This window comes from Phyllostomus discolor, chromosome 8 (assembly GCF_004126475.2).
Source record: "Phyllostomus discolor isolate MPI-MPIP mPhyDis1 chromosome 8, mPhyDis1.pri.v3, whole genome shotgun sequence".
NCBI lineage: Eukaryota > Metazoa > Chordata > Mammalia > Chiroptera > Phyllostomidae > Phyllostomus > Phyllostomus discolor.
Genome location: NC_040910.2, coordinates 26754210 through 26780143, shown reverse-complemented (window position 1 = coordinate 26780143; position 25934 = coordinate 26754210). Strand labels below are relative to the sequence as shown.

The 25934-nt window shown below is 35.9% G+C and overlaps 1 protein-coding gene across 2 annotated transcripts in view; it reads right to left on the bottom strand.

The window, feature by feature from the left end:
• Window positions 1-25934, bottom strand: part of PDGFC (platelet derived growth factor C) — a 168195-nt gene that overhangs the window by 49638 nt on the left and 92623 nt on the right. For both annotated transcript variants that reach the window (XM_028521946.2, XM_036031972.1), the window contains one exon: window positions 1822-2002. In XM_028521946.2, coding sequence (XP_028377747.1) covers window positions 1822-2002 — 181 coding nt within the window. The remainder of the gene's footprint in view (window positions 1-1821; window positions 2003-25934) is intronic.

Below are 25934 nucleotides of genomic sequence, written 5' to 3'. Positions count from 1 at the left end.
TATTAAATTTTATTAAATTTAGAATAAAATATTAAGAAAAGTTTTGGAAATTAACAAAGAAAATGGTAGAAAACCTATATGTACTGACAAACGTATTTCATAAAGGAATAGAAATATGAATATTTAAAATAATTTATATAAAGATAATGATTAAAATTCATAATATTATTTATAACATATACTTAAGATATCTCCCCCTTAACTTCAGTTGTACCCAATAAATGACTCCACTATTAGTAAATGAATAAATTATCATTTTCAAACCTCAGTTTGCATTTTATCATTGATTTTTGGCTGTATCTTAAACAATAACTACATTTCCCAATCAGTTACTTAAAATATTCCACAGACCTGAGTACAGGCAATCAAAAAGGAAATTTGTTAATATTACAATATGAGTATAATAAATAAAGTTAAGCATTGATTTTGTATGTTCTGATTTGACTCACGAACTCTCATGAATTACTAGCAGGCTGCGGGCATATATTTTATGTCCAGGAATCTACGTGTTAATGCATGTAGCCCACACCATGCCATGTTCCCAATATACCTACCGATCTGCTAAAATCATTAAAGATATAAGTTTTCATATCATTCCAAGTGGTGATATACTTGATTGTACTTAAAAATTATACTAGATGACATCATCATACTTGTATAAATACTTCTGAATTACTATTATAAGTAGAATGTGATAAAACATATGAGGGTTTTCATTATTTCAGTTGTGGTGCAACAAATTGATACAAATGTTGGAAATAATACATAAAAGACACAGCAATCCTGATACAACCAAAAATACAACAATTATAACCAGACAAAATAGATTTCTTAAATTCCAGTGAGAAAGTCAAAACATTTTTTGGTGGGGGGGGCAAGCACAAAAGGTTATAAATATATTCAATCAGAGTAAACATTACGATAAGTAGAAGATAGAGCTAACTACTTTTTGAAATATATTTTATATAAAACATTGATTTGAAAAGGATTCATATTTAATAAGTTTACCTTTCTCCAGTAAAAGATAAAAAGAAGTATGTTATATATACAATTCGTAAACAAACAACTAAAGGACTGAATTTTGGTGGGTGCAGGAAAGCATGATGCCACCTTACTGGAGTGGAAAAAGGAAAACACCACGTAAGAGCATGGACTTTTAGGCAATACAGACATGAATTTTATTAAAATGGCATTAATATCAGATAATGTGGGCTTTCTAGCTTTACAATGTATTAATCTCAAAAATATATATATGAATTTAAAATAGGAATCATCAGAGTACTGTGTAAGCTTGAAATTTTACACCTTTAAAGATGGAGTAACATTTTGCAAAATGCAGAAGACTACTATTATTGTATAAGAAATGGTCACAAAAATGCTAGAAAACAAATCATTTTTGTGATTTAATATGACCATACTTAACATTAATTCAGGAAGACTTTCTGTAGTCCAAAATTAGATGGTGATGCCAGCGAGAAGTGTAATAAATACACTGATTACCTTAATTTATTCCAGAGACAATTCTGTCTACCCTGTGTGATTTCACATCAACAAGGAAATACCAGGTAGAGAGTTTGGTGGGGATAGGTTTGTTACAATCTTCTAAATCTTGTACAAAATATATTTTATTTATTAATTGATGAGGTGTTTAACATGGCTAATGACCTACAGTGATGAAATTCAAGTTGCAATAACTACAGTGACATTTACAAAAAAAAAATCAAACTAGAGAAAGTCTTTTGTTTTGCCTGATTCTCCTGTTTAATGGGGAAGAAAAGTGAACAACTGACTCAAGTAAGCAGACGGCTAAGTGGTACTTACCGGCATGACAATGTTGTAGTGGATGCAGAACCCCGGTTCAGAAGGGAAATATTCATCAGATACAAATCTTATCCTGATCTGATTTCCTTTAGAAATCTGTTTTCCTGGTACAGTCCCAGAACCACACCAGCGCCCTAATACTGTTCCATCACTGGGGTCCTCAACTTCTACAAAATCATACCTGCAAAGAGAAAAACAGAAGAGAGACATAAGGTCCTAATTTGTTCATTTGATAATTCAATTTCCACTTCTGAGGTGCAGTAAATTTATGGACCATGGCTATGAGTTTATCTCAGATTTAACTGGTAAATTTAATCAAATATTCCAAAATAAGAGACGTACTAAAAATGCATCCCAAATAAAGAAATATGAGTCTTTTATCCTAAGGCCTCTCATTTTACTGTTAATGAACTTGGAATCCACTGAAGAGCCATCTCCAAACTTAAATATTTTGTACGAAGCAACCATCTCTGACATTCAATTCATGAATTATTCAATTTAATTTCCATTTGGACGTGACAGCCTTGCTCCACTCTGAATTCCTATCATTACTGCCCATTACTTTCTGACAGTGGCTCTTTCATCCTGGTCAGGCTCCTTGGCTCCCTCTGCTCATCTGTGATGCAATGCGATCCAAGCTTCTCCAGAGCCACTTCATCACTGACGCATCTTTCGAGTCTCACTTTGTACTGCACTGATGAGACCTGTACTGTCCGTGAGACCTTTCTGGGTGTTCTCGGCTCACCGTCATCTTTCTGCTTTTGATAGAAACATTTTCAATTTTAAATATCGATCCATCGTCTTACTTAAGCTGTTAAATCCTCGAAGAAAGGAATCAGTTCTTACATGCTTTTATTCTACATTGCACTACACACAGAATCTTACACATAAGAAATCATGATCATTTTTTGTAAAACTCTGACTTTGGTGTGGGAGGTTTAGTGAAGTGGTAGTCACCGAGAGCAGTACTGCCCCATTAGAGAATGTTTCCGAAGTTTGCCCAGGCCCTTTGGGTTGTCTCAATGACTGGGGTGAGGAGGGCACATGAAATATAGTGGGCGAGGTCCACGGATGTTCCACAACAGGAAGTCCCGGAAGTGAGTATTTGCCCCACACCCTCCAAGCTTGACAAGGAGTCACTGGGCATTTGTGTAGATGATATTTCTGCTGTTGTTCATCTGAGTCTGGAACCCGATGTTGCCTTACATGCAAACACAAATATGTATTGTAGTGTAAACTTTACTTTAAGCCAACTTTCCAGAAATTCAAATGACTAGAAGAAAGTTTCAATACTTTGGAACTTTACCAAGAGTTACTCACTGTTTTGGAAAAAAACATATCAGTAACAGGTACACTGCTTATACTATTTGCATCATAATTAAAGCAATTACATATACCCATATTAGTCTATATTAATAGCTGTCATTACCACAATGATTCTACATAAAAGGTGAGAATATATGACTACTTCCTTTTATTTTTCTAGTGTAACTGTGCATGGGTATTTATGTATTTAAATACTTTATTTTAACATAAGTTACTTTGTTATTATATCAGTTTATATAGTATGTAGGCCACTATTTTTATCTTTAAAATGACTGCACACATAAATAGATGATTACTTATATTAATTATATTTCAGAATACTAAATAGAACGTTGCAAAACTTTTGTTAAAAAGCAAGTCTGACAAGGTTGGAAAACCATCAGTGGATTTTTTTAAAAGACTAAATTCAGTAGCTACCATATAACTAAAGCATATATTTTTTTGTGCATTATTGAATTTACAGAAGAAAAATTGTTGAAAAAGGACAATGTATATAATGAGTCAATTATGCTTATAAATCATTGTCCTAAAGAAATATCCAGATTTCTCTTGCGGCATGTAACTTCACCTTTTTCCACCTATTTTTCCTTCTCCTTAAGTTGAGGATAACTCATTAGGGATACTTTAAGAAAGGAAAATGGGACAGTACATGCACGATGCCTGAAGCACTACTGGCACTCAGTTGCTACTCAGTAAAGTTTGTTCCTCACCTCTATGCTGCACTGCTACCTCCCCCATATACCTGTTCATATAGCCTTGGGAGTTTGAAAGCAATAAATAAGAAAACTTGAATACAAAGGAAAGAGGTTGTTTCTGCTGGATCATGTGACAAGTCTGGTGTTATAAATTACAAGTGCATCAGCCAGCCCATATAACCATTGCAGGAATTTTGTTGTGTGTGTGTGTGGTGGGACCAGAGAGGGATGAGGTCAGGGGTAAGAGAGTTGGGTAGAATAGACATAAGTAGTTATTTTAGATATACCTGTTATAGAAGTCGATAACTACCACTTTAAACCAAAGGGTAATTTTTTATATCAAGATTGTTTACTTGTGAAACAAAGCCTCTATTCATAGAGTATCCGTTTGTTCTGTGCCTATCTGATGGAGGTTACCACCACAGCGAAGTTTGCAGAGAGCCAGATTTCAGGCCTGGTCAATCATTCTATAAGGATTTACAAGGGACTGACTTGGTGTAAAGTGCTATGCTCAATTCTCAGGATACAAAGACAAAAGTATACCTTCTTTAAGCTCATGGTCCATAAAACATTTTGGTGCGTGCTCTAATAAGCAAATATAGGGAATACTGTGGAATCCTGGCAGAGTGAGAGTAATTCTATACAGTGAGATTAGGGTCAGCTTTCCAGGAGACATTTGGGCTGTCAATGAGTCGTGATTGACCAGTGGTGAAAAGCGGGGAAATGGAAATGCATTCTAGCGAGAGGTACAATACAAAAGATGTAATAGAAGAATGAGGGGGCCAGGCATGGTCCACTGTGAAGAGAGGATGCAAAACAAAGAAGGAGACAGAGGTCAAGCTGGAAAAATGGGTGCAGGTGAGAAGGTATGTCTGAGTCAGATGTTTGCATATTATTTTGTAGGTCAATATTGCAAACAGGTAAGCACAGTTTTAACAGGAAGTATTTTTTTAAATTAAGTCAACATTTTTTAAAAAGTGAACTTTCACTGAAAAATCTGGGTATCCAGCTTTTTTAAAAATTTAAAAATATGATAATAGTAAATATCATTAGCCCTTGTGTGACCACGAGGGCTCAGATCTCCAGAAGTGGTGTCAGCTCCAGGAGAGGAGGTAACTTTGTGTAACTCATGGTATTATCCAAAGCACTTGTGGGCCAGACACATAGTAAATACTGAGTTAGTGCTTGGTTAATAAAGAAGTGAACACTGACTCTTCCTTCTTTCATACCAACTGAGGCGGAAACCAAGGGGAAATAGCTTTCAATGGCACACGCTCTTTCTAGTTTCTAAAAATCCCCACCTACTTTCTACACTGTTAAAAAAAAAGTTCCCAGGTCTCCATTTATTTACCTTAATGGGCCATGTAGACGTCTAAGTTTGTCACCCTGGCAGCCTATGAGGCACAGCTGGGAAGTTTCAATAGGGGAGGAACACGAGTCATCACATGCCTGAGGAATGCCCGGAAGCAACATTTCAAGAGTGGGTAGAAAGGAAAGGCCCTTTATAAAAACATCCGGAAAAGGAGCATCAGGGAAACAAGAGGAAAGCCACTGTGAAGGGTGGCCCAGGATGAAGGGAGCCTGCCTACTGTGAGCAGAGCTGGGCAATGAAGAAAGGCCAAAAATTGGGCCTTTATGAAGTCAAGTGAGTGCCAAAAACTGCTTGGGCAAGATGCATAGAGCCAAAATGTTTCCTCACACCACTTTCAAAATAACCATTAAAACTGTTCTAATAGAAGCTTTAAAAAAAGTATACCATATGCAACAAATAAAAAACTAACAATTCCCATAATTATTTATTTTACTATTGTAAATTAAAAAGGAGTTTTTGACCATACATGGAAATATCAGGATTGTAAATGTTAAGAATTCATTAAGGAACAAATATGTCTTACAGTTGATCTTATCTAACTTATATCTTCTGATATAAAAACCACTGTCATGCAAATCAGAGAGTGACAGGTAGATTGTCACTCTTTCATGGGGGTTTCTACTAAATTTGATGCTGTAAAAAAAAAGCTAATCTTTATAACAATTTCTGGATTTGCAGGTAGACAGCTGGCAATTAATTCTACATGCTCCTGCAAGTCTGGCACATACATTTATCAGAGTGCTTTAAAAATTATATAGTTTTTCATTCCATGAAGGTTAAATGAAATGAACCTCTAAAAAAGTGCTATGTTCTCTGCTTATAAAACAGTAGAACCTAACGTGTACCACTATTTGTTTTATGGTAAATTAGGCATTTTAAGATTTTTTTTCTCAGAAGTGGTATCATGTAACACCCAGTTCTTCTACCATCAATTTTTATGGTTACACCCAGTAACTGCTTAGATGTCTATGGAATTGAAAATTATTAATCATATCATTATTTACTAAGCTTAGTTTTCCTTCTTAATCAGGACAGTACATCTTCTTGCTAAAGAATAGGGTTACAAAAATAGCACTTCTTTTACTTAAATTTTATTCCAGATCATATATGATGGGCCAAGTGAAGATCTACCTGGAAAGTATTTGCAGGTCTAATTGTTGCTATTGTGTCTTCAAAATACAAAAGAACAAAACAAAAACCATTGCCAGTTGATAATATATTTCTTTTTAACTTGTTTGAGAATATACTGTGGTTGGAAAAAGGCTAATGCATTAAATCCAGTCACCTTCCCTAACAATTTAAAATTTTCGGGTTTTTCTGTGGTAGAATACCACTTGCAGAATGTGGGATTCAATACAGAAGTTAGATGGTTGATATACTATAACATAGTCCAAATCATCAAGAAGAAAATGGGCAGAAAACAATGACAAAAGATTATTTTATAGGCTTTAGCCAAATGAAAGGGATATGATAAAACCATGTGACACAGAAGAAGCGAATCACAAAACATAATTATCCTTATATGCAGAAATCTGCACATTCCCAGATGACTGTTCTGGAGACAGGGTAATCTCAAAATACACTCTTAGGTATTAATTTCCAACATGCACAATTGCTCACATCAGTATTTAAAGGATTTACGAAACTTATTTTACGAGCCAATCAAACATCACTTTCTCACGGCAACATGATACACAGCACACAGCGCTAAGTGGTTTATAATGATCACTCCCTTTCTCTAACATACCCCTGGGGACCCAGGAGGATTTATGTTCTTTTATGTTTAACAAACAAGTCTGGTATTGTAGACAAAATTTTCATTCTCATGTGGGAATTTAAAAACTGTGAGGCAAGGAGGACTGCTTTCATACTCCTAAGAACTGTAAGGAGCATACCAAAGAAATAAATTCACTGGTAAACATAATTGTCAGACACACAGCTTCCTTCAACAAAAATAAACCAACCCTGAAAAACAGGCTGTTTCCAGTTCATACTAACTAAAGCTCTGTCAATTAAATCTACCCCATGAGCTATTGAGTCTGACTGTAGAGTGAAACCCTGCCAACTAATAGATGTGGATCTTAAAAAGGCTCCCTCTGCAAGTGTCGGCGGGTGTCCGAGCTTATTGGGAAAGGTAATGAAATTAATAGGATGACAGTTACTCTACAGAGCTTATTATTGGCTTAGACTTCAGTTTAGCAGAATACCCTTCATATACAGAATGTACATTTTAGATCCCTATTTGGACACCAGAGTGTTTATCCATGTTTGAACTTACATTGAAGGTAATTTTTAAAAATAATAACTATATTAATTGCTTTTTATACATTAACTCATTTGATCCTCACCAAACTCATAAAAATTGATACTGTTTTGGTGCCTGTTTTATATTTTATAAAATACAGGAAAGCTAAGTGCCTGGCCAAGATCATAGCCACTAAATGTATGGCCGAGGCTTCAGTTTTGACAGTGAACTCCAGAGCCCATGGTCTAAAGTGCTAAGTGACACTGTGCACTATATTTAAAATACACATGCATGATATTTGCTTTATTTTAAGGCCTAACTGAGTGTCTTTGTTCAAATTGGCCAAATGGACTTGTTCAATGGCTACAGGAACATTAAGAGTCATTCAGATAAAACCAGTCAGTCAACCTGGTAATTGAGGCATATACATTTTACAAATATCTATTTTAATTAAATCGATAATCATAAATAAATCATATTTATTTTTAGGCACTAATTCTTTATGGAGAGTTGTAAAGCTGTGTAGGAAATGTGGAAGTCAAACCAACAAGCACACTCCAGGGGACCGAATGATGACACAAGAAGGAGTAATCCTCATGAAAATACAAGAGCGCTACCTGTGAGACACCATTACATTGTACAGAGCAGGATAGAACAGGTAGAAAATTAACACATTAAACTTATCTTATTACTGAATAAGAATTCTTCAAAGTTACAACCCATAATTCAATCTACAAAGCTACAAAACGTAAGCAAAACAAAGTGTGAACTGAAAACTAAGACAAAACCTCGAAGATACATTGAAAAGCAAAATTAGAATTTAGAATTGAAACCAAAAGCTGCTTTGCAGAAAGGACAGTGAGGCTGAGAGTGAATGAGACAGAGAATATGAATCAAGGATTTATATGTGAGGACTGAGAGAGCGGGTATAATCACAGGTGAAAGTGTATTTAAAATGTGTATGTTTGATGTAACTTCATGCCAATTAAATGTGAAAAGCTACATGAAATTAGTGACTTACTATAAAAGTAAATTATCGAAGTTGACTGAAAATGCAGAAACAACTCTAAAAGAAACTAAAATGATTGTCAAACATTGATTAAATGAAAAAGCAACAATAGCGTAGGATTTATTTGAGAGTTCCATTTGACTTTAAAAGAACATTTAATTCCAATTTTATATAAGCAATTTTTAAAAAATTAAAAATGACATACCTGCCTAGCTAACAATAAAATAAGTTGGCCTAAATCTTGTGGATACAGTTAATAATACTGTATTATATCTTTCAAAGTTGCTAAGAGACTAGATCTTAAGTGTTCTTCCCACACAAAAGAAACGGAATTACGTGGCATTATGCAGGTGTTAGCTAACTCTACAGTGGTAATCACATAGCAAAATGTAAGTGTATCAAATAAGCACGTATACCTTAAACTTACAGAATGTTATATATCAATTATATCTCAAAAAGGCTGGAGAAACAAAAATCCCTAATAAATGGAAAAAACCTTGTAGCAAAATTCTTTCAAATGTCAATACCAAACATTGCAAATTAGAACAATTTTCACTCACAAATTGAGGGAAATACAAAAATCCCAAATAAAATTTAATCAAGTATCATCTATCATTGGATTAAAATATATAGTACTTCATGACAGAGTGCAGATTTAGCTCATGAACATGAGGATGTAAAAATGACCTTCTGGAATATTAAAAGAAAACTACATGATCATATTAAGAAATTCTAAAACAACATGATAAAATCAACTACTGAGACAAAAATTGAGTAAACTGAATAGCAGAAGATTTTCAAATCATGGTGTAAAATTATTGAACAGAAACTAACTGCAGGTTTTAAATTAAAGTCATTCTCATTAAAGTTAGAACAAAGATTGGGTTGGGCATTCTCACCAGTATTTTTAGTGTTTTAGGGGAAGGCTGTAGCTATTTTAGTAAGACTTGAATGAAAATAAATATAGAAGACAAAAATGACTCTTAGTTGATAATAGATTCCCTTGAGAACAGACGAGGTAGGGTAAGCCCAGAGGCTGGAAAAGCTTGGAAATAATCCTGTGTGGGATGGGGTGGCGTGGAGTTTGGTAGGGGAGGTGAAGATCATGGAACACACTGTATGTATATATTTTGAAGGCTGACCTGATGATACAAGTTAATGTGGGGTATGAAAGAAAAAACTGACTCCAAAGTTTTTGACTTTACAAACCATCTGGAAACGGAAAAGAATTTAGTAAAGCGACTAAATATAGGATCAATATACAAATATCAATTGTTTTTCTTTATGGCAGCAAAAAACAACTGAATAAGGAAAATATCTTTCATTGTAGCATTATAAAAATGCATAGTAGTAAAGTTAACCAGTAAGTATAAGCACATTTGAGGAAACACATACAATATTACTAAATGAAAAAAGTAATTTCATTACTAAATGAAAAAGATATTTTATGCAAATCCTGACAAAGCTGCTAAAATATTTGTACTAAGTAATAATCAAACATTATGTAGTGCATGCTATGTACCAGATACTAAATAGTAACCCAATCTTTTCCATAGCCACAGTTTTTATACCCATATTATACATGTGAAAACTGAGGTACACAGAGGTAGTGTAACAAGGCAAAAGTCATTACAGCTAAGACTAACAAAGCTAGGCAGGAATTTTGCTTTAGACTCCAGAGCTCATATTCTTAGCCATTACACATCCTCTCTCTAGTTAAACAGGACACAACACTGCCTCCTCAACTCAATATGCCACTACTCATAATCCACCATTGGGAATTCTGATTTAAACTCTTCAGAACTTCTTTAAAATGAGGAAACTATTACTTAGTTCTAGTGAGAACTAAATAAGGGAATGCATATAAAGTGTTTAGAATAGTCCTTAACAAATAAGCTGCTCACCAAGTGGCTGTTTTGTCCATTTTTAAATAATTGTTATCATTGCAACCGTATACACAACCCATGAAAGACTCCGCCCAGTAAAAGAGTGGACCCCCGAGCCACCCATAGAGCAGTAAGTTGTGTGGATCACTGCTCTTGGCTCAGGGCGGACCCCAGCCCCCTTGGTGCTTCTTTCCTGTGGGAGTATCTGTCCTGAATCTAACCTTCCTGGAACAACAGAAGCATATATATGTTTGCTATTATTAATAAGCTGCTCTTTTAATTGTAGTAAATAGATTCATTAATAGATTGCAAAAATAATGAAAAATTTTTTGCGTCAATATTTTATATCCTATAAAAAAGGCATAATAGTAATATCAACTTAGTGATTGGTATGGGAATTAAATAAATTAATAATATATAAAAAGCATTTGCTCAGCATATTTGCAAGAGTGTGATCAGTCATTGAAAAGTAGACCTATCCTCAAGTCTCTTACTACCTGTATGTAGCTACATATTTTTATAGAAACACCACCTTATATCATTGTACTATTAAGGAAATAATGTCAATATTTAGGTAACTAATCTATGCCAATTCAGAGATTTAGTATATTCATGTTCCTCTGTAATCTAAGGACCACTTTAGTACTCTTCACTACCACCTTTAATGCATTTTACAAAAAATTCTCATTAATATTTAAGCCTGCCTAGTGAGATGTGGCATGTGACTATCTATTAGTGACTATCTAATAATGACTCACTCAGTGTTCGTGTGACTATGAACACTGAGTGAGTCATTATTAGATTAGTAGTAATTAACAGTTCACATGAGTGCTTGACAACACAGGGGCTGGCAAAAGTAGGTTTACATTTGTGATTACCTGAAACAGTTTATTCTTGTATTATTATATATTTATTAATTATTGCATTATTTACCATTATTAACTTGCTTCTGCCCACCCCTGTATACCTTTATTGCATGTGCCAACAACTGAACCACTGTAGCATTGAAAAAAAGTTGAGGAACTAAATTTAAAACATGAAGTACACATTCTACTTAGACTGAAGCAAATGTTTTCTCTCATAAAGTATCAGCTTGTCGTTTTCCCTTCTACCTTAAAACAAATGATAATAATAAAAGGAGAGTGTGCTAGTGGAGGTAGGTGTGTATAGGAAAAAGGTAGGACCTCCTCCAATGCATCCCAATCATTGAACTTAGGATATCTAAGTATATTAAAATAAGAATGTATATATCAAGGCTAACTTAAAGGCCATCAAAATTTAAGATTAAGAAGGAAGGGTTATGAATATGCTCTCATCTACCCACCCTCAAAACTGTTCCAGGCATAGGAAACCGAAAATTAACCGCTACCCAAAGGTACCTACAGGCTGCTCCTTCTGTGTGATCTCTGAATAGCTGAATGTCATTGCCTGAACATATTTATCAAAGGTCATGACATCATTAATCAAGACCTCTTTGAAGTGTTTTGCTATGGGTTAGGTTCTTTCAGTTTTTATCTATGCTGTATCCTTACTACACTTGCAAATACCATGGTACTGTAGAAATGGATTTATCCAAGGCTAAGGGAAACATTTAAGTAGTGAGATAAAATCTGGACATGATTCATGCAATAAAACATTATCATAACTTTAGACCTGATTTTAAAAGAAAATATTTAAATGGCTGATCAGCAGCACAGGGAATTTTAAAAAGCTCATCTGTTCAGATACACAAATTTACCTTTTGGTGATCATGTCTATGAAAATGATAAAATGAATATCTTTTAGGATATGCCAAAGTGAAAAGTAAATATTAATCTTTTCAGGATATCATAGAATTTCAGTTATAATACTTAAATATGAGTATTAAAAACTCTAAGTATTTATTTTAAGCATTTATATTTATTGAATATTTACTGGAAATTGTTTTGAATGAAGTTAGATGACTAAGCACTACTAGAGCCACCATACAGAAAAGAAAACGAGCTTTTTGACCAACCCAATATATACATATACACACATATACTCATATACATGTGTATATTTAGAAATGAATATTAAGAGTATAGTGTAGACATAGTAGATGAAATTATACTTATATTGCTTTCACTTTTATATTACTTATGTAAATATATATTTACTTTAAGGATGTTCATTATCAATATATGCAATTAATCTCTTAGTGTACTTCAAAAACATAAAAAAAATATGCAGACTCCAGAGATAGAATTAGGTAAAAGCTGGTATCAATTTTTTTTAAAGTATTAAGAAAAAAACCCAGAAGCCTCATAGACACAGAGAGCTATATGATTACCAGAGGGAAAGGAGGATGGGGACAGGTAGAAAGGGGGCCAAGGGGGAATAAATGGTGATGGAAAAAGGCCTAACTTGGGGTGGAGAACACACGATATTATGTACAGTAGATGTATTATAGAATTGTATACCTAAAACCTTTAATTTTACTAACCAATGTCACCCAAATAAATTCAATTTTGAAAAAAAGGTTTACTTAACAATTTTGAAACAATCAATCTTCACTAGAAAACTGGATTCTGTGGAGACTAAAATAAACTATTTAATGGAAATTTAGTGAAGTATAGACATTAATAACGTCTCTGAGATTTCAAATCTTGACAAAAGAAAAACAATTTAACCTCTTTCATGGGAAATTTAGAATATCAGAAATTAGAGAAACTATTCATCCTATTCAAACCACATGTTACAAGTATGAAAACAACTTTTTGATTCTCATGCTCACTTTTTTCCCCCACGACAAAAGATTTATGAGATTATATTTTCTACAGAACCTGATTACAGAGCGATGCAAAAAAAAAGAAGACAAAGACTCATTTCTCAAGAAACAAAACAAAACAAAAATCTCCATACAAAAGGAAACATTTCAGATTGTTAGGTTATTTGATCACTGTCCTAAGTCCTGCTAAGGCGATTACTTCATATTTTGCAGCATGAAAAGGGAAATAGGAACTACTAGGCCTCATGCCCAGTTGGCTAAATGCACCTTCCTGGGCAATCTCCAATCTCCCTAGGCTGGGATTTTTTGGCCTTAGGTTTGTTTTATTTTCCTCTTCTCACTTTTAAAATTTTCCTCTTGCTCTGTACTTCTTTCCTTTTCCTGTTAAAACTACCCCTTCAAGGTGCACTAGTAGCCAGGGTTCCTATCACAGCCTTTCTTAGGTTCCTATGCTACCAGAAAATGGAGCAGTTTTTAACAGTTTCAAATATATCACTCGCGTCCTGTCCTCTGTGGCTCCAGATGTTTTCTCTTAGAAGTCTCATTCCTTGACAGAAACAGGAGAGCCTTTTGGGTTATCTCGTGACTTCCCTTCACATACCCAGAAATTTTTATCTACCTACTCATTACCTCAATTTCCCTCTCTGAAAATGCCAAGAACCAATCATGCATTTCGCTTCCTAATTTTGTTAGTCTTATAGATAAACAAGACTACAATAAAAATGAGGAGAAACTCACCAAGTCATTTGGTAATGTGAGAATCTCTGATTAATATTCTTACTGTAATCTGATAGGACCAAACAAACTAGATGTCATTAGTTCGGAAAAGCTGTGTCAATTATCACACATACAGACCAAATTAAGGCCCCAAAAGTAGCACTTGCAGGGATTTATGTACTCGGGTATCAAGTACAAAGCTATTTACATTTTCACCTAAACTAGAGTTTAAAACGTGAAAATATACATCTAAATGTCTTTAAAATATTGTGCAACATAGGACAATTCTAAAACTAAATTTAGAATATAAGCTTTTTAAAGGCAGAAACTGCATTTATTAAAATCTTCACATCCCCAGACTTCATCTCCTGTGGGGCACCGTGGCATGGACAGCGACCCATTCCATTTGGCTGACACAAGGACCGCAGTATTTCAATCGATGAAGGAAAATAAAGGATAAAGCCATGGGCATTCTCTTGGTGCCCTCACCCCAAACTTCAGTTCAGGGATGTGATGAAACACAGACAACCCTCCATTCTACTTGTGGGCCTTTGGGCAACTGAGTAATTGCGGGCTACTTAGGGCTTTAGTCATCTGTGAACCTCAACCTGGGCGAGACAGCATGTTTCACCAGACGGCAAATGTGATCACATTTTTTAGTACAGCAACTCCAGCAATAATACTCCTGTCATAGGTCAAGAACGTACTTTACATCACCAAGTTATGACTAATGGGCTCCAAGCACATAACGGCGGTACATTTCGTTGGATCTACTTAGAAATTGCATAATGGCAACTCTTAAAATATTAAGCATGGAATCCTCTAAAACAAAGGATTCTGTGCCCAATATTTAAAATGTTGATTGATTTAAACCTCTTACTATCCATAGCATTACTTGCAACACTCCATTTGGCACATTTTCACTTATTCTTCAGATTTGAGCTAAGTCTGACCTCTTCTGAGAAGTCATGTGTGAGTCCCACAGGCAAAGGTTGCAGCGTTTAGCAGCATGGTCCACACCACACCCATTGCAATTCCGAATTGCACTTTTTCAGTGCTTGTCCCCTTACTACTAGTCTACAGGCCAGGAGCCCATCTAATGATCTTTTTCATTCCCCAAATTTAGCACAGTGTTTGGAGAATACAAAGCAGGGAGTAGCTGACTGCTGTGTGACGGACGGATGAATGAGTTTACACATGTGTATGTTAGCATGCATAATCTGACATACACACATATACACAAATATATGCCAGCAGAGTACGTTGCCAGATAGTCACGATTACACAACTGGTGTTGAAGTATTCCTATATAACCAATATTTATACTCTTGAACATGTTTTCCCTTTTTTTTCTCTAATTCTGGCTACTCACAAATTAGCATGACTCATTTTCTCAAGAAATGCAAATAGCTTTTAAAAACTACACTAGACTTTATTCAAAGTAATAGATTAGACACTGTTTTCTAGAAATTCATTATAATGTTCTCCTTCATTTTCTCACACACTGTGGTGAGCACTTTGATTTGCTGTATGCACTTGGCACACTGTCTTAATACATGGCATGCGACACTGTATTTTAATTCCACAGTTTAGGTATCTTAGCGCTTCTTTTTCAAAAGTGTCTCTGCTGAGCAGGGACATTTTCTAATTCCATGGAAAGTTCAGCTAAGGACACATCCCCCATCCTCAGCAGTGGTCAGTGAACTAAATAAAAGTTAGAAAAGTAATATTCACTATATATTCTCTAGTAAATGCAAGCTTATTTTTATTACCAATCCTTTTCTTCGACTAAACATTGTACCTTTTCCAAGGAAGTAACAAGCAGGACAGAAGATGAGTTTTCTTTCTAACTCTTCCCACCTGCTTTCTTAAACAGCAGATGAATGAACTACGAAGTGATCTATGATTAATCCCTCTTCTTCATCACACATAGTCCATCTCCCAAATTGTCTACTTACTTATTTTTGTTTATTTCAAACTGTTTTTGTGTTGTTCCTTCTCTACATGCAGAAATCCAGATTATTCCATAGCCTCCATGAAAGTCTCTCTAACCCACTCCATCTCCTCCACCCTCCATGCACCGTTCCTCTACACCACTGAGAGGTCTTTCACCTTAAAAACAGCCCTTATTTTATCATGCCATTTTCATGAAACATTCAACTGACACACAGGCAGCATAGAAAACTACCATAGTATTTTTTTTTCCTTTTCTGTCAACTCAGAACTTTGGACCTTCTATTTTTCATTTACATTGAATGTATGTAATTCTGGGTTGTAAGTTGGTATGTTGGGAGTTGGGTTCATATAAGCCTGTTGTTGAGAAACTGATCACGGCTCAAAGTGCCACCCGATTCGGAGTTTGAGCTATCTCAGCTAAAGGCCATGATCCAGTGGCGATTTCCTGAAGGTAAATATTAACTTTTGACATCTCTTGGCAGACATCCTACTAATGACCTCCTACCAAGCTATTTACTTTTGTTCAGATTTCTATACTTTGTGAATATATTCCATTCTTCACAATTTAGCATTTAACTTCAAATAATCTTGTTTCTTTCCAGCATAGGCATCTATGGCTAGTTTAGATGTCCCCTGAGGGAAAGGATTATGTTAATACTTCTGCTCCGTTGCTCAAGTCTCATTACCTTTGATGGGTGTTCAATAAGCATATATTAACTATCTAATTATAGGAGTGTAAATTCACATCCTCTAACCACAGCACAGTAAACCAGAATGTAATTAAACTTGAACTTTGCACTAATTGTAAAAGATTTGATGACCACAAAATCCTATCATTAGCAACCAGTTTGGGGATGGAATTATGTGTTGTAAACTAGTAACTACTTCATTATCAAAATCATCAAATAGAAAGGAAATTGTTCAAGTGATCACGACTTTATTACTTAATGATTTACACTCTTTTACAAGAGATTGCTTTTATTTAGTTTTATGACGAACAGGAAAGACAGATAATGATGTTTTTCTTGCCTAGAAAATAACCTAATGGCCAATAGAGATAGTGAGAATTGTATTCTTATATATTATATCTTAGAGAGCAAAGGTGTGAATACCATCTCTACCATTTACCACTCTGTATATTTGGACAATTTTTGCATCCTCTTTTAGTCTTTATTCTCCTTTGTAAAATAGAGATAGTACCTACTGTGAAGGACTGCTGGAAGAGTAGAGTTCATGAGGGTAAGTAACTAACTATCTCAGGGTTGGGCAAATAGGAGGTACTCAATAAATGGCACCTCTCTGCTTGGGTTCTGTACTCAGGCCCTCAGCAACTTAGGAGCATCAGAAAAGGAACACTGCCCTGGCCAGGTAGCTCAGTTGGTTGGAGCATTGTCCCAATATACCAAGATTACAGGTTCAATCCCAGCTGAGGGTACATACAAGAATCAACCAATGAATGTATAAATGAGAGGAGGAACAAATCAATTGTCTCTCTCTCTCTCTAACCCCACGCCCATCTCTCTCTAAAAATCAATCAATCAAAAAAATTAAACAAAGAAAAAGAATGCAGTCTGCAAATAGCCTGCAACATTTAGAGGTCATTTTCTTTCCCTCTTTTCCTTTCTTCCTCCCTCCTTCCTTCTGTTCTTCCTTTCTTCCTTTCTCTGTTTTTTTCCTTCCCTTTCTTTTCATACTGCCTAGAAAATTTTGAATAGATGTGGAAACTTCCTTTTTTATCTTCTAAGAAATTTTTTATATTAAAATTGTTGAGCTATATAAACAAGTAACTGAATTTTGCTAAGCTCAAAAGAGAAGAATCACAATTTGCAGCATCGTGCCCTACTATTAACAGTCAGTAATTTGGAAGTTCTTAATCCAGGTATACAGTGGGTAAACTGATCAGAGAGATTTGTCCCCCTCAAAATATGCCAGGAGGACATACAGTGCAGGCCTCATTGCCACTGAGATTAACCCCAATGCCTCAGCACAAACAGTGGCTACCACAATCCCATGAAATAATTTTAGAAGCAATAAATTATGACTGGTTCCATTTACATAAATATTTTGATACCATGAACTAGCTTGCTTGTTCAAACCGAGGGACTGAGATGGAGAGCTGCAGATAGAAAGGTCAAGAAGCAGATGATGTTTCTGAAGTTAGTGCGTGTGGTTTCTGGGGAGAGAGGAGCAGGGGGTTAAATCAGCTGCCATGCGGGGAAACAGTCTGCGCCGCTCAGCACATGGGGAGAATGGTGTACTTGAGATGTGGAAATTCATTCACGCATTTTCCAAGTGCTTGAAACAGCTCTGAGAAATAACTTTTTTTGTGGAAAAAGTGTCTTTGGGCAATAAAGTTTCAAAATGTATTGCCAACGGCAGATTGACAAAAAAAAATTGACTCGATCCCATTACATTTAGGAATTCTTCATGGTTCTGAGTCACACAGGGAAGAGCTTGAAAATGACAAAAAAAAAAAAAAAGAAAGAAAAACAAAAAACAGCTGAGCACCTGATGGATTTCCAAGTAGTGACATTTTTTGTCATATTAAACTTAATTTAAAGGAAGAAGGTTCTTAAAGCTCAAAAACGGAAAGGAATGGGGCCAAGTAAGACACAGGTAATATGTTACATTACTCGCTCAGAGGAGGTGTGGGGTGATGGGAGAATGACAAGACCATGTATAGAGGTGGCATTTCTGGAAAATTGCTTTTACTGAACTGATTACAATTTGGAGCTTATCAAAATTTTAAGAGTGGATCATTTAAAACTAATGTCAAATTAAAAAGGGATTTTAATCTGAAAGATCATGTTTAAATCAACAATTTAAGAAATCTGAAGTGATTTTTTTCAAAGAAATAGAAAAGCTATAGTATCTGAAACCTTAATACTTTCAAAGAACTTTTATAAAAATATTCTCTGTTTGGATAAAGGCAAAACAAATGTTAGCCAGGGGTGTCCAAACTTTTGGCATCCTGGGACCAGACTGGAAGAAGAGTTTCTTGGGCCACACATTAAAATTATTGCAACATGTAACCACAAAAAAGTCTCATAATGTTTTAAGTAAGTTTACGATTTTGTGTGGGGCTACACTCATAGCCATCCGGAGCTACATGCCGCCCATGGGCCGCAGGCGGGACACGACCCATTCAGTGTTAAAAGAGACTTAAATCTTCACCTGGAACCAAATGCCCCCCCATTATTTTATATTTTAAGCATATAATGGTAAAGCAAGCTAAGTAATCACACCAAGGCCATATAGCTAGTAGTAAGTGACAGAAGTAAATCTGAAACTTCTTAGGCATTCCAAGCCAGTATTCTTAGTAAATTAAACTCTTTTACATAAGTAAGTTGCCAGTTTATCTTACCAAAAATCTGATCAGTGTGGTACCTGGAGCATAGCACAATTGAAAATTTTCATTTCCCCTGGCTGGCGTAGCTCAGTGGATTGAGCACGGGCTGGGAACCAAAGTGTCCCAGGTTCGATTCCCAGCCAGGGTACATATCTGGGTTGCAGGCTATAACCCCCAGCAACCGCACATTGATATTTCTCTCTCTTTCTCTCTGTATCTCTCTCCCTTCCCTCTCTAAAAATAAATAAATAAATAAATAAATAAAATACTTAAAAAAAACTTTAAAAAAAAAAAAAAGAAAATTTTCATTTCCCATATTAGCCCTCATTCCCCTCACTATCTGAAAGCAGGGAGTTGCCATGAAACCTAATGTAAGCTGAAATTACATAAAGCAAAGAAGCAATTAGCATTAATTTATATGGAAATTTTTTGAGACTTCCTAGGCCCCAAATTCAATATATACACAATGTCTGTATTTTGTCTTAATTCGCCTGACACCCTTAGGAGTTTTCTTAGGCTTTCTCGATACCTTAGGACACAGCCTGCTAATGGATGCACAAAAAGAAACTGAGATAAAGCACAGATGCCCACAGACACAGTTCAAAGCTAGAGCGGCTTAAGGCTGCGGTGCTGAGTGTAGTTTCCAGGGAAGGAGTTTGGAGGTACGCCACAGCTGCTTGCTTTGTGTGCTGCCTCTGTAACACTTGCTGAAAAACAGATGGTAAACACTATTTCTGCTTTTTGCCTTTTTCATGAAAGCAAAAATCCTCCTCAGATTTCTTTCAGTTAGCAAAAACAGGTACTAATGTAGGTCTTTCATAAAAGCAAAGTGGGACAACACAGACTTTTAAGCAGTGACACAGCAGCTGGGGTATACCTGCGGTTACCCATCTGTAGTTACTCATTGCCCACCTCTGAGTGAATATCTGTGAATACACAGAGGTCTTGCCAATGGCTCTTAAGCCATGACATCCCTTATGTAAGCATCCATCATAACCAACATTCAGTTTCAACTAATGTGTAGGCCAGTCATAGCTCCCATAAACCCTTGCCTTGAAGCACTGCCATAAATTAATACATGGTTCTCTTGATTTGACTTAATGAAATGTCAAATGGAAGTGAGGTCATTTTCATACCATTTTTCCTCAAATATTTTAATCCAGTAAAAGAACTTTCTCCTTGATTTCTATGTGAAATCCTTTATTCTTTGTTTGTTTGTTTTTTCTTTATGTTTTACTGAATGATAATAGTTGCGTCTAGTTTCACAGAATCAGCTGACTGGGACTCAGATATGCCCCTTTGCCTGCAGTGAGCATGGAACAGGAGATGTATTTCATATCATATGCACGTTCACATGTATAAACAACACTGCCAAGGAGCAGGCAAGGTGGTCCTTACTGGCCATTCCGTACCTTCACATGTGAAGCAGATGTAATCACATATTTTAAGTTTAACTTGGAAGAGTTTTGTTAACTATATTAATTTAACCTTTGTTCATTACATAGCAAAACAATAATCCTTTTGTAAAATTTAGATTTTTTTTAGTCACTTTGGCAAAAACCTTAGAGGAGCAATCAAATAATAACTAAAAACAATCTCACCATCATTTAGAAATAAACCCTAAGTCAGCATCTGCCTACATTATAAATGCCACAGGAGGTAGCCTATTTAAAATAAAGATCAACTTCTTTAGAAGGTAGGCTGGTCCATAAAAAGAGCTAGGGTCTGAACAGAGTCTAGTTCTCCGAGATTCAGTGCCAGGTGAATTGAAGAAAGTGTATTATTTGAAAGCTCATATGGCAAAATACTAATAACAACATTGGAGATATAACTGCATAAAACACTGAAGCTGATAAAAGAAAGACTGATGCAGAATTATTACAGTAACTGTAGAATTTGTACATTTATAAGTCCTTTATTACTGATTAGTGCTCTATTGCTTTTGCTTGTTTTTTTTTTTCTTTTTTGGTAAAATGGTATAAATAGATAATTAGCTAGCTAGTAGCATGGGTATTTCTTTGGTCCTAGAATTTGTTTCAACAATTGTGCCAACTGGACAATCTAAGGAAAAGACGTCATCACCGCCCCAGGGAGAGCAAGGCAACAACTGAAAGTAAAGGCATGACCCAAGAATGGCATCCCAGTATTCCCCAGATCCTCCAAAAGTACAAACTGTGAAACTCTTTTTGAGTCAAAGTGGGAAAGTTATCTCTGGGCAATAACCAAACAGAAAGAAAGGCAAACAAGAGAGGGCAATATTGGAGGTTGAAGAGGGGAGAATAAGATGCAAGAAAAAAGGTCAAGTCTTCATGAGAAGACAAACACTGGGTGAAGCAGACATGAGTTTTGGGAGTTACAGGATACATTCTTTCTCTACTTGAAATGTGGACTTTGAACATTTCAAAACATAAAACCAAAACATCTCATTAGCCAAGGGCAGAGTCACTTGATCTCAGATTTGGTCAGATCCCCACCCTTCATTTTAAGCCCTCTTGGGAAGATTTTCTTCTTCTTCTTCTTCCTCTTTTTTTTAATTTTTACATTATAAGAGTAATTGCTACAGAAGGCAAAGGATAACAAAAGCATAAATTATGCCATTGAGCTAACTCCACTCAAGAGTTGCTGAAAAGGGCACACTGGTAGAATCTTTACTCTAAAGAGAATTTTATTGTGTGCCCCAAAGTGCAGGTAGAAAAAAACCAGAAAGCGAATTTGAAAGCTGCTTTTGAATACTGTTGGGTCCTTATCACAGATAGTGGAGATTGTTATTTTTCTACCATCAGCACCTCTTCCTCTTTCTGATGGAAAAAAAATAGCTTTGGTTTGAAGGACAATTTCTCCACCAATCACAATTCATTACTGGGCTTCACAATGGGCACGTGACCCACATCTTGACAAGAACAGTAACACAGAACCTAACCCGACCCCTGGGGTAACTGGCCCAGGGATGGACACTTAGTTCAAAACAGGCCAATTAAAACTCTTCCATGAACTTTCACAGGAAAAGTTCCTTTGTTCTTCAAAGACTGAAAGTGCTAAAATCTTGGCACTTCTGTGTCTTTCTCTGCCATTTTTATGAAGAGAGAAGGATCGAGGATGAAGTCAACCACAGGGAAGTACCTCTCTACACAGGTAGAGAAAAAGCAACAGAGATTTGATGACATCATTCAAAACCCGGATAGAGACTACTTCTGAAAATTTTAGTAACATAATCCAAAAATTTTCTTTTTAAGCTTGTTACAGTCACTGGCTAATTTTGAAGGTAAGAGTCTTAAAGTTACACTTTCTTGTACAAATCCCACTGTCTTTCAATTTATGCCACTACCTATTAGGGAAATACTCTGTTAAGGCACAGCTGGAACAGAACTGTAATAGTCCTAGACTTGGTCCAACATTGGGCTGTTTCATCTGTTCTTCTGAAAGCTCATGTAAACCCTGGCTAACCTTCAGAGAAAAGAGGAAGGTCATCTGTCACTTAACATTCTAAGTTATTCCTGGGGTAACTAATAGAAACGTTGAACAACTGGTCATTTTACTTTTCCCATAATTTGTTCCTTGGGGCAAAAGAGAATATCACTTTGAAATAAAAAAATACAGGAATATCTATAGGTTTTCTTTGTATACACACGTGAGGCTGTTCACACAACCACCCATCCATCCCACCCACACACACAGAGTGTTAACAACGACATAGTAATGGTAAAAGGGCAATATGTTTTCTGTAATTGGATGGATCACAAAATAATTAGTTAGGGAAAGTATGTCTAAAAAACACTTACCTGTAAAATTTTGTGTTTCAGAAATAATAAAATTCCCCCAAATATTCCAACTGCCTTCAAACTCTCCTCCAACCTATCCTGCCTACTTCTCTCAGTAGTTTCTTCCTAAAACTGTAGGACCCAGTCTGTGACCCTGTTCTACAGCAGCAAAACCCTTAGCCAGTTTTTTCTTGAAAGTGTTAGCTTCTGATAGCATAGGAAAGGAAGCCCAAATCAATCAGCTTAGTATCCAAAGTTCTTCACAATTTGACCCAATCCACCAGTATAGCTGTACCCCTTACCACACCTCCGAGGCATTTCCTGCTCCAGGGAAAGCCGTCGTTTGCAAATTATTCCCTGCTTACCCCACCTGTAGTCTAACTCTGTCTGGAGTGTTTATTCCTCTTTACTCCACCTATTATTTTATTTTAACTAACTTATACTGAGAATCCATTAGATAGTAGTTAGCTACTAAACTCTTACCTGTTCTTTGACGCCTAACACACATTGTAGTCCCATACTTCCCGAATTATAACCAATCTTCCTATGCTTTAAGACTTACATCACTTGTAGTTATAACAGAGCACTGTAGCAGACACAACTGTTTACTTACACAGCTACAATGCACTCTCCCCTCCTTCCTGAAAATGGAAGTGATTTGTTTATGTAACCAACTTGCATGTGCTTCCATACAGATGGGGCCTTAAAAAGTTTGGGGGATAAATAATGAATTCCAAAGCCAGTGTGGTTCTTCCTCTCCTTGCCAGTGGTTAAGGTAATTATACCATAGAAAGTGGCCGTATCATCATCCATAACACCAGGTTCACCTTCTTATCTGGTCTTACAGCAATTCCACAGCCTACCTTTAAAAGGTACTGATGCTTTTTGCTTAACTTATCTTTTTCTTGCCATCAGGAACAGGACCAAAATTCTGAATTAAAGTCTAACACCCACTTGCTTATTCTCAGGCCCAGTTCTGCAAATTGAGGCTGGGAATGAATACGTAAGGAAGAGGCTTCACGTGACAGCTTTGGTTCCCTCATGGCCAAAATTCAATCACTCATGCCAATCAGCAACTGGTGGTACATTTTCTTTCACCCAGTTCTTGGAAAATAAATTTTTATGATACACTTGTGGGTCTCCAAGGTCATTATCAGCTGAGTAAACAATATTGTCTTGCTTTATTTCAGTTGTTTGGTCAAGCAACTAAGGAAGATTTGAAATAGTTTTCATAAAACAGTTGTTTCCTTATATCACCCACAGCCTACACTGGCATTGTAAAACTGATGTAAGAAACTTATATTATCTTTGAAAGCTTTATCCAGAAGGGGGTCCAACCTTTTGGCATCTCTGGGCCACACTGGAAGAAAAAGAGTTGTCTTGGGCTACACATTAAACACACACACACACACACACACTAATGAAATCTGATGAGAAAAAAAAAAGATTTTAAGGAAATTTATGATTTTGTGTTGGGCTATATTCACAGCCATCCTGGGCCACATGTGGCCTGTGAAACATGGGTTGGACACCCCTGCAAAGACAATGAATATTTGAATTTCTGAGGTCTGTTTGGCAGAGTAATTTTATCCATGCCCAATTCTCCAAAATAAATTATTAACAGTTATTTACAGACTGCCACTGACAAGATACACAGTTATGGTATGAGCTAGAAAATGGTCAACAAAACTGTCTAAATATAATCAGTTACAGTAATAACTAAACTCTGTATTTACCATACCCTGGGATGGGTGGAATTTTATTTTATTTGCCTGTTTACTGGTCTGTCTGCCTCTCTCCCAGACTGAACTGCAGAAGGCCTGAGCCCTTTCCCTCTCCCTGCTGTCCACCCATTACCTACCACAGCGCTCACGCAAAAGGAGAGCTTGTTGAACGGAAGAGTAAAAAAATGAACAGATACCAGTGCCCCATTACTTCTCTTACAAACAGCAGGAAGAGAAGAAAATATTAAAACAATTTTCTGATTTAAAAAACTAATAATTTTTGCCCACTTTAAATTCTGCATAGCAAAATATATTTTTATTTTATTTAGCATATTTAACATTTCTATAAATTACTTTCTTTTCTAGTTGTATTGGTTATACTATACACGGTTGTTTTTGTGAAGAAGGGGCATTGTTTTATTTTATTTTTATGTTTTTAAAGATTTTATTTATATATTTTTAGAGACAAGAGAAGGGAAGGAGAAAGAGAGGGAGAGAAACATCAATGTGTGGTTGCTTCTGGTGCACCCCCTGGGGAGAACCTGGCCCACAAGCCAGGCAGATGCCCTGACTGGGAATCAGTGACCCTTTGGTTTGCAGGCTCATGCTCAATCCACGGAGCCACACCAGCCAGGGCCGAAGAGGCATTATTTTAAATTGCACAGATTGATTAATCCATCCTTTTTCAAATGCTGTCTCTTATGATCTTTCTTTTGGTAAAATATTATATATAATAAGTAGATTCTTTGCTTCAGAAGAAGAACAAATAAAAAAGAACTGAAAAACAGTTCTTCCACTAAAAATGTGCCCTCCCAAGACACCAGATATCATTAACATCAGAAGTCTTGGAGTAGACACAATCAGGAAATAATAAACAAGATATAACTGTGTCAAGCAGAGGACTAGGACCCTAATAATACATTCATGCTTGACTTTTTCTACATTTATTTATTTGTTCACATGCACAAAAACCGAAATAATATCCATTTCTCAGCTCTCCCACCAGAGAACAGAGACCTTCATAACACATACACACACTCCTAATTCATCTTTTCTCATCTAGTTCCACTTCACACTTTCCACCATATTGCCCACATATCTTATTATGTTTGCTTCTTTGTAATAATATCAACTTTCAATAGCATAAACATGAAACTCATTTTATCTTTTTTCTACATAAAAGGCAATTTCAGAAGAGCATTAGGGCTTTGGGAAAAAGTCAAACCTCAGATAAGATGCTTTAAAGGTACAACTAAAAAAATCATCCAAGAATTTTAGATTCTTTATGTTTCAGACTTGAGAAAATACTATAATGAGGAAGATTAAA